Here is a 15,645-nt window from a genome sequence, read left to right on the forward strand (position 1 = left end):
TTGATTTGAACAAAGCATTTATTAAAATGTTATTAACCACTGGCCTTTCTAGTGCATCAGTTATAAAAATCAAGCGTATAGGGTCAATTCTGGCAGGTCACGTTAGTCAAGCTCGCCTCAGCTGATCACGTCTACCTATAGTAATACATCTATTACAGCATTCATATTTATAAGCTCCTTCAGCAGCTGTTGTGTTTCTCCAGAGCTCATTTACCCTCCTCCATCCCCAGCTCATCCTCTTGTCCAATCAGGATTTGGTATTCTGATTCCCCTTGAATCAGACTAAATTCCCAAATTATTTTGTGCATTTAATATCATCATTAATGCCATCTGCAATACATCATGTTGGTTCTGTTCTGTTTAGCCTAAGGGGGTTTATCACTGTTCTCCCTGCTAGGCTGCATGCACAGTGAGTTCATGCCCAGAACAGAACCATACTGCTAATCCAAAACGAATGCTACTTGTGAATTATATTTGACGATAGTGGTCCTGACAGAAATGTAGATAAGCTTAAATGACCTACAGATATTCCTTTAAATTATACATTTTGCTAAAAAATAAAATATAGACAAAATGAACATATAATTAGATTTAAGTAGAAAAATATAGAGAAAATGCTGAGTGAATGTTATAGCATTGGTAATATAATAACCCCCAACACAATTTACTTTATGTAATACTTTCTTAAAGCACAATCAATTGCCTATAGACACAAAAGTGCTACTTCATTGACCCACACAAATGTAAAAAGCATGTTAATATCCCAAAATACCATTATATTGCGACATTTGATTGATATAAACCAAACGCCTTTTACTTGTCCATCCACAATGGGCTGGTCCCTCATGATAATAAATTATTTTTTCTTCCACCATCTTCTTGGGAAAAACTGATATTTTCTGACTGTTTATGCTACAGCAGTTAGTTAGTGGTTCTATCACACTTAAAGATGACGTCAAACTGAGTTGCCCTTGGATACAGCTGTGGAAGTTATGCTTATATTTTTCAGCTCCAGTTTAAAGCAATTAACGTTTAGATGCTTGCAACTGAGAAACTAAGAGAGTAAAATTCAATAACTTAATCATGTACAGTTTGTGTTGCCTTGAGATCTCCTGAAAATGTGTATCTTCAAAGGCATTATTGGTATCAAAAGTTGTCCAAAATACAGCCCAAGGATGTTTTTATTATCCCAATGTTTCTCTATCAGTCATGGGACATGTTGTACTTTGTGTTGTGGTCACAGGGTTTCTTTTTGTCTTCCTGATGTCAAAGGTAGATCACTTGCTGGAGTGCAAAGGACACACAGTCTCTAAAAAAATGGCAAAGCATATAGTTGCAAAAGATTAACTGCTTTGAACATGGCATATTTGTACATTCAAATTTAATTATGTATTAAATCATGCATGGAATTACCTGTTTCAGAGTACCAGGTGTGATAAGGAGAACATAGATCATCCATAAAGGAACTAATAATGTTGAGGAGAGAGTAAACCACCAACCAACAGCATAGCCCCACCAGGGGTATTCGAATGTGTTGTTAAACTTTAAAGGAGTGAATTTGACCAAAGAGAAGACAAATGTACCCTAAATAAAAAGACATTCATTAATGCTAAAGACATAATTAAGATAAAATATTACTTCCTAAAAAGAATACTGAATGCGTATTGTGAAGTGCTATAAAAAATAAACTTGAATTGAATTTATAAATGGTGCAACTAGTACCTAATATGACTGTACCAATTTGAATTAGAGTAAAACGTGCACTTACTATACACACAATAGGAGTGACATACTTCCAACAGTATTTCATTAGCGTCAAAGGACGATAACCGATCATGTCTACAATGTTTTCATATAGACGATCAGCACCTGCAAAGAAAGAAAAAACAGAAGTCTAAGGGGAGATTATGCACAAAACAATAAGGAAGAAAATACCATGGCTGTGTCCAAAATAGCATATTATCTTGAGTAGGTAATTCATTTGAATGAGTAATTACCTTGTGACCGCTAAAACGTATGTGCCATAGAACGAATGTAATCCAAACGTACTACATTCACCATGTTGCCATTATCATGTGACCTACTAGCGAAAGTATCACCAATCTTCTCCTGTGGCCTAATGGGATTTTACGATGTCTATCATAAGCACACTTCAGAATTTCACCAGAAGTAGTAGGTACTTTGTCTTGTACTGTGAATTCAGACATACTTATTTTGCCGCATACTGTTTTTGCCTAATATATAGTAGGGGAGTATGCAATTTCGAAAGCAGCCATGGTAAAATAAGTAAATGCTCACCAGTTCTGTGCTCAGTTCGTATTGTTTATGAATCATGACATGATCAAGCTTTACTATAAACACAATGCAGCAGTATGGGGGTGGCTTTGCTTGAAAATCTGGGCTAACAACCTAAAAGCTGCAGGGGTTTCCAGCACAATTAGTGTCCTTTGAGAAGGCACTTTATGACTAGTCGTTCTGGTAAAGTTGTCCCTGTATATTATAATTGAATAGTAAGATAGTAGTTCAGCATATTACAAGTGTTGAGCTAACTTTGGCACACTATTTTAGCAACAAAAACTTCAATCTGGTTTAAAAAAGGAACTTGTTGCACATTTAAATTAAGATATTCAGTTATGCTTCCTTTATATGTAAATCAGGTTTATTTAGGGCCCTATGGTTTCTGCAATGCAAAAAAACACAGGTTATAATAATGGAATTTACTGTATAACACAGAATGTCATGGAAGTTGGCAAAATTTTGGATGACTAAATAAAATGTAGGGCTGTAAACATTTAAAATTATGATATGGGCTAGTATCTGTGTGAATATTTAAGTGCAAAAAGACTCAAAAAGACTACAAAAAGAATATGAGGTCTGAATGTTCTGTGTGTCTCTCTGTGTGAATGAATGATGCGGTTTCTTCAACTACACATACCGAAGACATATTTCATTTTTTATGCCTTTACCATCCTTTTTAATCCACTTTTTACATTAAATTTAGAGAAATTAAAATAATAGATTTTCTTAAATAAATCCAATTTAATAGGGCCATTTCATTGTAAAATAGAAATAATAAAAATAATAATAAATAGTTTTATGATTTCAATTGATTAGACATGATTTTTATTATTAAAATTTAATTAAGCCACTAAAAGGAAATCCAGAAAATTTTAAACTAAAATGATTAAACTATATAAGTTTCATGATTTAAATTAATTAGACATTAGCTTTAATTACTAAAATTGTCCAAAAAAAGGAATCAGAAAAAGTCAAAAAAAATATTCATAGGGCCCTGCATATTAAATTAGACTGCACTGTTTATGCAGATTTTGTATTGAGCATGGCTGCAGTAATTCATCAAATGATGGTCAAAGAGTGGAGAAGAGTATTATAATCAGCTATATTGTGCAGCATTTCAAAAAGCCAATTTAGTATTATTACTCACCATAAAACCAGCCAATACATATTGACTGTGCAATGGAAAATAGCAAGAGGGTCATCCCACTGCAGGAATAGTGATCAAATAACTGGAAGATATACAGGCCACCCTATTGAACCAATGCAAAAAACATAACATTACATTGATCAGCACTCAAATCTCAGATTTTGTCATGGGTTATTACGTGGTCTGATTTAGACCGACTGAATCAACAAAGAACAAGTATCAAAGAATATTATTTTGTTCTTAATTGTTAATTTACATAAAACAGAGTAATAACCCAAATCACCTCTGTTACCATAAGGAGACCAATGAGAAAGCAGCTCGTACAAATGAGGAGGAGGAAGAGTTTACGACGGTGTCCTTGGAGGAAGAAAGTGGGATTCATGTCTGTTATGGCTGTCATGAGAGCCTCCAAACCAACAAACTGAAAAAGATAATGAGGTATAATGACAGTGTTTTGTTTTAATGCAGTACTGCCTTGATGAACTTGTATAACACATTTACTGTAAGTATATTGCATGCACAAAAAATCAGAGTGAGCATATTAAGAACCAAGGGTCAGAATTATGTAGTTATATTATGAAATCTGCTGTCAAATCACTGTTAAATTTATAGCACTATAACAATAGAAATTGTTTCAAAGCAGCTTCACAGTAATAAACAGTAAAGTAGCTAGCATATTAATTATGCAAACTTATAGCAAAATATGAGACAGATTATTAGACTAGAGCAAGATAATGGTACATTTCAGGGTTGATTCTGTTTAATAACTGTGTACAGTTCAATTCTGCTTTAAAGCAGCTCTACAGGAGAAAACAATGAAAGTCAGTGAAACAGCACGGTCAAAAATAAATGCAATTTTTACACAGTCATACGCATCATGTACTTGAAAGACAATGTGCTCTCACCTCACTGTCAAGGCCCAGCAGAATAATCATGAGGAAGAAACATATGGCCCACAGCTGAGGCATAGGCATCATTGCTACAGCTCGGGGATATGCAATGAAGGCCAAACCAGGGCCTGGAAAAACAAGTGAAATGTGAAGTCATGTGTTGGAAATGCATAGGGAAATAAAACAGTTGGATAAAAAACTGAGATAAAGCAGCAGCTGTTGTTTAAGTTACCTGACTCTGCCACCATTGAGATATCAATACCCTGTTCGAAGGCCATGAAGCCTAAAACAGAAAAGATGGCAAAGCCAGCCACAAAACTGGTTCCGCTGTTCAGCAGGCACAGATAAATACAGTCTCTACAAGCGGAAACAAAGCACACTGTTAAAACATATATACATACAGTACAGGCCAAAAGTTTGGACACATTACTATTTGTAATGTTTTTCAAAGAAGTTTCTTCTGCTCATCAAGCCTGCATTTATTTGATCAAAAATACAGAAAAAATGTAATATTGTGATATATTACAATTTAAAATATTTGGTTTTCAATTTATTATACTTTAACTGATCATTTATTTCTGTGAAAAGCTGAACATTTTCAGTATCATTCCTCCAGTCTTCAGTGTCACATGATCCTTCAGAAATCATTCTAATATGATGATTCATTTTCAAAGTTGGAAACTTTTCTGCTGCTTAATATTTCTTCATAACCTGTAATACTTTTTTATAATACTTTGATGAATACATTTTTTTTTTTAAAAGAAGCAAATGTTTTGAAAATAGAAATCTTTTGTATCAACAATATACACTACTGGTCAGTAATTTGGGGTCAGTCCTTTCTTTTTTTGAAATAAAGCAATAATTTTATTCAGCAAGGACGTGTTAAATTGATAAAAATTTATAGTAAAGGAGATTTATATTATTTGAAAATAAGTTTTTATTCTGAATAAACCTTTTATTCATCAAATATATTAGACAGCAGAACTGTTTCCAACCATAATAAATCAGAATATTAGAATGATATCTGAAGGATCATGTAATAGACTGGATGTCACATGTGACACTAAAGTCTGGAGTAACGATCCTGAAAATTCAGCTTTGCATCACAGAAATAAATGATAATTTAAAGTATAATAAATTGAAAACCAAATATTTTAAATTGTAATAATATATCACAATATTAAAACACACAAAAATAAATTATATATATATATATATATATATATATATATATATATATATATATATATATATATATATATATATATATATATATATATATATATATATATATATAATCAAAGTATAACTGTATTTAAATGTACTTTAATGTGGTTTTTCTCACTTGTAGCAGTTGTTGTTGTACTTATTGTAGCTTCCCAGAGCTGTCAGGCACCCAATGCAAAGAGCATAGGAGTAAAATATTTGTGTTCCGGCATCCATCCACACCTAAAGGAATGAGATAGAGCAAGTTCACAACTACTGTCCAATAGACTGAGTATGTAGCAATACATGACACATGAAGGGTCTGGGCCGGTTCCACTGAGAAATATTCAAGTTTTTGAAAGCTGATAGATTTAGCGATTAGTTAAAAGCTTAATTTATTTTGCCATTTATCCACAATTAAGCAAAAAATGATAAACAACATCCTATAAAAGGAGATCTAAGAATTTTTATTTGTCCCTGGCTGATAAAACAATGGTCTTGAAACTTATACTGACACTGACTATCAGACGGATGCATCAAAAGCAGAACCTTTTGGCTTTTTCAGATGCTATCATAGGAATACACTATTCACCATTCTTAATTAGGTCCATTAATAAAGTTGTGGAATAAGAAAGTTGCTAAAAATAAAACGAGTCACATGAAGCTTGCCGTGTGATCACATTCTTATTCAGCTTCTTTTAGGAAGAATAAACGTTTCTAGGTCACTGATATGACTAGCCTGATGGTCATGTGAGTGTACACCATTTTAAACAAAAATCACAGACCAAAATAATTTTCATTCTTTAGTTGCAAATGTCTTTTCAAATAGAAAATAAATAAAAAAAATACTTAATCTACTATTAAAATCACTCATATGTCTCCGGATTTGTTTACCTGTGGGTCTGCAAGGCGTTTTGGATTTGGGTAGAGGTAGAAGGAGATGCCATCAATGGCTCCAGGCAACGTAAGACCTCGAATCAGAAGCACCAGTAGCATAACATAAGGAAATGTAGCTGTAAAATATACAACCTGAAAGATAAAGAACAAGGGCACTCCCATTTTGAGACCTAGCATTCCTGATTTAAATGTGTGCAAACAGTATCAACTTGGACTAAGTCAATATCCATGACAATGCATGCAAATCTGTATCAGATTTAATTCCACAGAGCCTTATACATGATAATGGTCGTTTCAAAGTGATTTTTCAATTAGCTCTCACCTTGCCTGTGGACTTCACTCCCCTCCACACACAGAAGTAGCAGATGATCCATGCCAACAAGAGACACAGAGCCAGCTCCCATCTTATATTGCCCAGCTCATTCACACTTCCAGTTATATTCAAAACTCGCCTCCTACAAGAAACACTCCTTGTAATTCTAATTTTACACTTGAAAGTTGTACTTGCATTTAGTGTTAATTTATATTTAAGTTATTTAAATGATTAAACATACTTTAAAATTAGAATAACAGATTTGAATATGCCCCCCCAAAGCACATTTTGCAAATAATTACTACAACATCGACAGAGAGAACAAAGGTACAAACTACAGCTACAGGTTTTATATTACTTTGCAAAAAAAGAATGCATAGAAAAACAAAAAGCTCACAGTAAAAGAGCATACATTGGCTACAACCTAATCGTTTATATTAATATTTTGTTGGTCCGCTCTTGTTTTTGCATGGGTTTATAATTTCGTTGTATAACAGCCTAGCCGCACAATTTGGCATGTTTCATTGTGTTACGAGTCACTTGTCATGAGTCACTTGTTTTATTCATGAATAAAACAAGTGACTCCAAGAACAACTACGCAATGCTACTCAATTTTCCTATAGGCCAGACATCACTTTTGCCCAATATCGCACAAACGTTTGGTTATTTTATAAACTTACTCCCAAAATTCTTTAACAGGTGATGATGCATTCTCCATCAAGCTCAGGTTTCTTGTCACTCCCATTTGGTCAAACTCGACACAGTTCTCTGTAAGTGTAAAAGAACAAAATATGATCGATATCTATCTATCTATCTATCTATCTATCTATCTATCTATCTATCTATCTATCTATCTATCTATCTATCTATCTATCTATCTATCTATCGATCCATCCATCCATCCATCCATCCATCCATCCATCCATCCATCCATCCATCCACTCACCTAAAGGATTATTAGGAACACCATACTAATACTGTTTGACCCCCTTCCGCCTTCAGAACTGCCTTAATTCTACGTGGCATTGATTCATCAAGGTGCTGAAAGCATTCTTTAGAAACGCTGGCCCATATTGATAGGATAGCATTGATAGGATTGCTGTTGATGGAGATTTGTGGGATGCACATCCAGGGCACGAAGCTCCCGTTCCACCACATCCCAAAGATGCTCTATTGGGTTGAGATCTGGTGACTATGGGGCCCATTTTAGTACAGTGAACTCATTGTCATGATCAAGAAACCAATTTGAAATGATTCGAGCTTTGTGACATGGTGCATTACCTGCTGGAAGAAGCCATCAGAGGATGGGTACATGGGTGGTCATAAAGGGATGGACATGGTCACAAACAATGCGCAGGTTGGCCGTGGCATTTAGACAATGCCAAATTGGCACCAAGGGGCGTAAGGTGTGCCAAGAAAACTTCCCCCACTCCATTACACCACCTCCACCAGCCTGCACAGTGGTAACAAGGCATGATGGATCCATGTTCTCATTTTGTTTACGCCAAATTCTGACTCAACCATCTGAATGTCCTCAACAGAAATCGAGACTCATCGGACCAGGCAACATTTTTCCAGTCTTCAACTGTCCAAATTTGGTGAGCTTGTGCAAATTCTAGCCTCTTTTTCCTATTTGTAGTGGAGATGAGTGGCAACCGGTGGGGTCTTCTGCTGTTGTAGCCCATCCGCCTCAAGGTTGTGCATGTTGTGGCTTCACAAATGCTTTGCTGCATATATTGATTGTAATGAGTGGTTATTTCAGTCAAACTTGCTCTTCTATCAGCTTGAATTAGTCTGCCCATTCTCTTCTGACCTCTAGCATACTACCGCATACTGGATGTTTTTCCCTTTTCACACCACAACATGGTTGTGCGTGAAAATCCCAGTAACCGAGCAGATTGTGAAATACTTAGACCGGCCAGTCTGGCACCAACAACCATGCCACGCTCAAAATTGCTTAAATCACCTTTCTTTCTCATTCTGACATTCAGTTTGGAGTTCAGGAGATTGTCTTGACCAGGACCACACCCCTAAATGCATTGAAGCAACTGCCATGTGATTGGTTGATTAGATATTTGCATTAATGAGAAATTAAATAGGTGTTCCTAATAACTAACTAGTATTATAACATACCTGAATTCCACCAGTTTCTGCAGTTAGCCCATGGTAGTTCACCACTAAAAGAAGAGAAGAGATAGAAGAAAGCCCAGGCCAAAATGACGATGTAGTAGGTACTGGAATAGAAGACGACCACCTGACTCCCATAACCCAGACCTAAAGAAAAGCAAACCACAACAATTATCCCCTTTCACATGTTTCTTAAGATGACAATAAATCAGCCTTTAAATTCAAAAACAGATCGCTTTGAATGTTTAAGTTAAACATGCTGGAGAGATATAAACTATTATGTGTAAATTCATAAATTTCATCTTCATAAATAATTAATAAAATTCATTATTAAATTAACCTCTGTAACAGTATGTAACAGAGGTTAATTTAATAATGAATTTTATTAATTATTTATGAAGATGAAATTTATGAATTTACACATAATAGTTTATAATATGAAATATAGTATGACTAATTTAGGTAATTTGAAACAAACTTATGAAACATAAATAATGTTATATTATATAGGTAACTTATATGGGAATGAGAGGTGAAAGGCAGGTGTGGATCTCATATGGATTAACAGAAAAGGCTTGTTTTTGTATTCTTGTATTTTTGAAGCTTCCTTTTGGATAAGTACCCATAATCCATTTTCAAGGATTATTATTGCATTCTGTATATGTGAAAATCTCTCAACAAATGGGTGCTTTAATTTCTGAAACTTTACACATAGCTCAAAATAGGTTAATTGACAAGTATTAATTTATTATGAGATTATATATTTAGATATAAGCAGAGCTTTGAAAAACTGCTAAATAGATATAATTCTTCACAGAACCAAAAGCTAAACTAATTTTGGGTCAGACTCAGGACAAACTGAATATCCTGACTAAATAGAAGAGAAACCTGCTGATAGGTGATCTAAACAATCACATGATAAACTGTTTTTATTAAACTGATTATTACAAAAGTAACTTAGGTTCCAAACTCAGCAAACGTACAGAAAGCGTCTCGCATTTCAGAGTGAGACCACTATTGTACGGGGGTGTTCATTAATTATAACCATCTAATTTTAACAGCAAACAAACATACATAACTATAGTACATTCAACAGCATGTAATATAATAAATTAAAACTGACATTAGAGGCGAACAATTAAAACTCACCTTCAAATAGTGGGCAGATCTTTCTCCAACAGGTGACAGTTCCTTGGCTGGTGTATTGACCCAGCGCAGTCTCCATAAGAAAAAGAGGAATGCCACAGGCAAACAGAAAGACCACATATGGAATGAAAAACACACCTAAAAAAAGAAAAACACAGCTGTTCTTAGACAGTTTATGTTTAGTATAGGACAAGCAAAAAATAGCTGGAACTGATTGAACAGAATCGAGTTCACCGTTATACTCAAACAAACCTCCTCCGTTCTTGTAACACAAATATGGAAACCTCCACACATTTCCCAAACCAATGATCTGGCCCGCAACAGCTAAGATAAACTCCACTTTACTGGACCACTGGCCCCTTACTCGGATTTTGAGGCCTGTGTCAGCACTTCTTGAATCGGGATAAGCCAGTTTAAACTGCAAATCCGGATCATGCTGCATCTCCATGTCACTGTAAAAAAAGCAAACATCTGTCAAAACATTGAAGCCAGAGAGGCACAAACAAAGTTTAGAACAGAGTGGTGATTGAAACATGTAAAGGTCAAAAACAGCAATGAGTCTTTGTTTAGTACCATCTGGTTGTTCCAGCCCTTACCCTAGCAGCTAGGCATTGAAATAATCAAATAAGATTCAAATAAGTTCAAATAAATTTAGAATAAGTTTCCAGTTTCTCAAAGCAGTGTAAAAGAAATCTGATCTTATTTTTTTTGTATTTCCAAACATACTCGCCACAATAGATGTGATTAGATATTTATGGAAACGACACACTGCACAGTGGAAATGATAACTGAAGGTTTACCATCGAAGCATAATCTTTGGAATACATGCTGATGGATTATGTGGGGCCTAATTTCTGCATACATTTTTTAGATGCATTTGTCACTGTTTGAAAATTACCGTTTCATCAATTACTTTTGAAGACCTTTAATTTTCTTTCATAGAAACTAATAGTAAAAAAAACCTCACTGTATAAATCAAATATTTAATCTTTGTTACAGCTAAAAAAAGTATTCTACTCTTTGTATTCTGCCGTCACTTTAAGGAACACTCCACCGTTTTTAGAAATAGGGCTTTTTCAACTTCTTTCCAACATTTAGATATGTGGGAAAATACATTTTTGTCTCATTGTTTTAGTTTGGCAGGGTAGCTTAAGGTACGCTTATGATAGCTTAGCTTAGCATAATGAATGGAATCATGTTTTTTTGTTAAATTTAATTCTTAATTGCTCTATTTTTCCCCTCCCTTTGTAGCACTTTGAGTTTTTCTTTAAAATGTAAAGTGCTTAATAAAAAATATGTATTATTATTAATCCTATGTTGCCAGCTAGCATGTTCCAAGTAAAAGTGATCCCAAAAAAACCCCCACTCAATTACTTCTTGTGGCCTGCGTATTCATACCGAGTACAAATAGTAATGCAGATTAAGACTAGGTGATTTCCTAGGCATATATTGACTTGGAACTATATTATGGGGAAGCACATGTGAAGCACTGTTATCTGTGATATCTCTGCGCCCAAGTAACAGTGCTTCGCATATGCTTCCCAGTAATATAGTTCCAAGTCAATATCTGCCTAGGAAATCGCCTAAAAAAACATATTCACCTAAAATTGCCTAGTTAATTATGGAATTAAATCCATTAATTTCATAATAAATGGAATCTGCATTGCAGATTCTATTAATCATGCTAAGCTAAGCTATCTGTGACCCTGCCAGACTAAAACAATGCATGCACAGAGACAAAAATGCATTTGCCCACATATCTAAATGTAGGAAAGATGTTAAATAACCCATATTTCTAAAAACGATGGAGTGTTCCTTTAAGGCCGACTGCACAAATCCATATTTTTCCTCAATTTTTTACGTTCACGTGAGCAATAAGCGACTGTGTTTATGAGTGTGATGGAAGCAAGCTAGTAAGAATTGTGCGTGTAAACCTTGCTCCCCCGGCATCAAGAGGTGCACTAGAAACTGGTACTAGAGAATGTGACGGTGGTCTTTAATGTCCTTGTTAGCATGCATGCCTCTGATTCCAGAGACGCCGGTTTGAATCCCGCTCGGGCGGGTCAAGTAGAACCATTTTGAAATAATCTTGTGTGTAGGTGTCCGTTCAGGCACAAATAGATGTGAAAGAGAACAAAATGAAAACTCAACGTGTGTTTTGAATCGTGGCGCCTGGTGTGTACGCATCAATGCCTGCCCCCTTTTCAGTGGCACTGGTTACGGAACTATTTTTTCAACAAACAAAAAAAGAGAATTCTCATTGGGATAAAAAAAAGTCTTCATTCATGAGTTATAAGACATGAACCAAGCCAAACAGCTAGAGATGAACCACAACACAACAAACTTTGATTTGAAGCAAAAAAGTTTTTGAAAAGGTACAAGGCTGTGTACTTAATGGCTGTAGTGAGGGAAAGAACTACAATCTCATGAATCAATGTTCTGTACAGTATCATGGGTAATTTAGTTTTTCACCAGGAATTATGCTAAATGCGATTATTTAAAATAGGTGAAATAATGCGGACTGATGGGTTAAGCAGAAGCAAATACTATAGATTAACAACCTCGTAGCTCAGAGTAGGGCTGTCATTAAAGGTTTATAAATTAGACCTATCATTAAAACTAAATTTTCCTATGGAGAAAATGAAGGGAGTTTTATTTCCAGAACCTGACTGTTGCGCCCTATACTCAACAACGCGGATGCGCACATTGCGATATATTGTGCAGCCCTAGAACAAATACTGTTAAAAAGACAGACTGCAGTGTACATATCCAATCTAAAAGCATCTAATTATTTTGAAGTCTTGAGTGTTTGCACAAATGTTCTCAATAAAAATTTGTTGGTAGAATTTACAAACAAAACTTAAGGGCAGTGAGTACATGGTGTTTGTGCAACTCCTCACAGCTGAAATAATCTTGTGTCCCCAAAACAGGAGGCACTGCAGGGTGCTTAATCACATTCCCTTCTCTGCCCTCATTTCTTATGCGGTGACCCTTATAAAAAGTGAATAAAAATTAAACGAAAATACAGTTTCTTAATGATCTCATGGACCGCTGGGGGTCAGTGAAAATATACTCCAGGGGGTCTGTGGAGAACATATAAAACAAATAGAACCTATATTTAAGACATTCCTAACCATTAAATAACTTTTGAAATAATAATCTGTTAAACTAATATATTGTAGCTTAGCATTAATGATCTCAATGAAAGTTAAGATATAGTAGCTGCTCGGAGATTGTAACTTTTTTATAATTTCTTTAAAAAATAAAAACTGAAGTAATTTTGTTTTAAAATATTACTGAAAATACACATGCATAAATAAATAATCCATCAAATCAAAGTCAGTAACATATAAGCAATTTTTTTATTTTTGTTTAAGACCCTCAGACCCTCAGGACTGTCACAGTTATTATTTTACTTTTCTTATGAATAGGCACATTTTAAACATATCGAATGGATGCTGAGTGTATTACTAATATATATACATTTACAAAAAAAAAAAAAAAAAAAAAAAATTATATATATATATATATATAAATAAATAAATATATATATATATATATATATATATATATATATATATATATATATATAATTATAAATATAATGACTTTGTGATAAACAGCCTTGACAAAAATTGAGACCGCTTAACATTGAGAAATTAATGTTAAGTGCTCGAAAAAAAATTCTAGAGCTGCATATTTTGAAAACGTTAATTTGGAAATAATAATAATAATAATTAAGTAGGCTATTTGTACAAAATGGTAAAATTCTTAATCAAAAATGTATTGGGCTAAACTAACATGAATTTAAATATAACAGTCCTGTTAGCTTTGCACATATGCGTTGTACATATACATTTTAAAACGACTACTAATTTTTATCCTGACATTGTCATTGACTCTTACAATAGTTTAATTTTATTGTGGCATGTTAGCGCGAGGTAGGTTAAAAAAGAGCTTGTTATTAAATAACCTGACTGTACATGCTTAATTGTAACCATAAACAGCACTTGAATCTGATGCGCGATTTACTTATGGTCATGGAGCACAGATAGTTCCTGATGACCTGAATACAGAGGAGGAAACTCACGCAGTTATTGCGCTTTTGTTCATGCCCTTTGGCCTACATTCAGCAGCCGAACACTTGTGCTGTTCAAACCCACGCCGAGGAGACGCCGGGTGCCAAGTGAAATACTTCTAAAAACAAAAGCAAGATAGAAAACTGTTCAGCTGCGCAGTTTATTTCAGAGCTCAATTGAACCCCTCAGTAAATTAGAATGCATTGGAAATAATGTAGAAAACGAAACTCAGAGATGTTACCTGATGCTGGCGACCAGTCAAAAGTTCAGGAAGTCTACCGCATTTACACTAGCCATCAAAATTACGCTTAAATCTGTGTGATTCGGTCGTTAAAATACAGTCGCTGAAGCCCACCCCTCTCATTCTCTCCACCTCTCGAAGGGGGAAACGAGTCCATTACAGAACCAAGAGTGTATCGCATGTGCGTGTGTGTGTGTGTTTGTATTTGGCCGTGAGTTTTTCAACTCAAGGCGGGGCTTAGCTCAACAGCACTTAGAGCAATAAATGACAGCGTTTCTAAACGTTTTTGTTTGCCAACTTATGAAATATGTTGTTAATTACATAAAAGTCAAACGTGCTACTCCTCACTTAACATGAGTAAAACAAGTAAGGAATACCACACAAGCACGACTGTGATTCACAAATGTATAGTTTTTTTTTTCTGTAGGCAATAAAGCTGAACCTATTCTATTATTTTCTGTTAATGAAAATAGTTGGAAAAGCTACAAGCACCAAACTTTGTGTCACCAAGCAACTCGGTTCCTGAAATATTTGGTTCCAATGGGTGGAGCTTACATTTATATTCATGAGATCATGTCTTGGGTGGGGCGACCAATACAGGCGAGTGGAAGAAAAATTATTACTGGCGTGAGCGCCTCAGATCGCATTTTGTTTTATTATGGATTATTTCAAACAGTTAATAACGTTTAACAAAGTTAATCTTAAACTACTCCTATGACAACCACACACCTTAGAATAAAAGCAGGTGTTTATATTATTTATATTCATCTGTAAAAATGAGAATGTTAGAAAAGAGAAAAACATGGGATCAAGGACCAATCACTACAGCAAGACTAATGAAATATTTGCTATTATTCTAATAGGCCTATGTATTTTTTAACTATGCATTTCATTCATTTTTGGAAGAATTAGGCCCACCAGTGTGTTTTTGTGTTCCCTTGTTTACAAAAAGATTACATATGAATTAAAACATTACTAAACTGATAAGATGTAGCCTAATTTTTTTGATAAATAGTCATTATTATCATTTAATTTGACCAACATTCTAAATCATTGCAACAGAATACAAACGTTTATGCAACTAAAGCTTAACGTTTCATAACCTTTGATAAAGGGGTTGTGTATGAAAATTATTTTCATTTGAGTTCTTGTGTGGTCTTCCGCTATCAACCTATCATTTAATGCCTATTTTAAAATTTTTATAATATGCAGGCAACTTTAGGAGATAGAATAAAAACACAAGAATATATTTGTAAATATTTATTTAAACCTGCAGTCATACACAATTAAAAAGCTTAATC

General features: G+C 34.5%; 1 protein-coding gene across 1 annotated transcript; it reads right to left on the bottom strand.

The window, feature by feature from the left end:
- slc6a22.1 (solute carrier family 6 member 22, tandem duplicate 1) lies at positions 1-14,557 on the bottom strand. The gene is made up of 16 exons (XM_067460134.1): positions 14,345-14,557; positions 14,115-14,221; positions 10,277-10,476; positions 10,028-10,162; positions 8,885-9,025; positions 7,432-7,519; positions 6,761-6,893; positions 6,436-6,570; positions 5,681-5,784; positions 4,568-4,692; positions 4,351-4,463; positions 3,729-3,866; positions 3,446-3,548; positions 1,769-1,869; positions 1,414-1,584; positions 1-1,309 (listed from the first exon to the last, which is right to left on the bottom strand). The coding sequence occupies exons 2-16, from the start codon at positions 14,135-14,137 to the stop codon at positions 1,238-1,240; spliced, it is 1,782 nt and encodes a 593-aa protein (XP_067316235.1). The 5' UTR covers positions 14,138-14,221; positions 14,345-14,557; the 3' UTR covers positions 1-1,237.
- Positions 14,558-15,645: the final 1,088 nt, after the last annotated feature.

Source organism: Pseudorasbora parva, chromosome 12 (genome assembly GCF_024679245.1).
Source record: "Pseudorasbora parva isolate DD20220531a chromosome 12, ASM2467924v1, whole genome shotgun sequence".
NCBI lineage: Eukaryota > Metazoa > Chordata > Actinopteri > Cypriniformes > Gobionidae > Pseudorasbora > Pseudorasbora parva.

What these genes read in the sequence shown, in the direction of transcription:
- slc6a22.1 (XM_067460134.1), bottom strand. Translation starts at nt 14,137, where the DNA reads ATGAACAAAAGCGCAATAACTGC. An exon ending in CAGAAACTGGTGGAATTCAG is followed by an intron (nt 7,520 to 8,884) that starts GTATGTTATAAT and finishes TTACACTTACAG; the next exon opens with AGAACTGTGTCGAGTTTGAC. An exon ending in ATGTATTGGCTGGTTTTATG is followed by an intron (nt 1,870 to 3,445) that starts GTGAGTAATAAT and finishes CTTTCTTTGCAG; the next exon opens with GTGCTGATCGTCTATATGAA.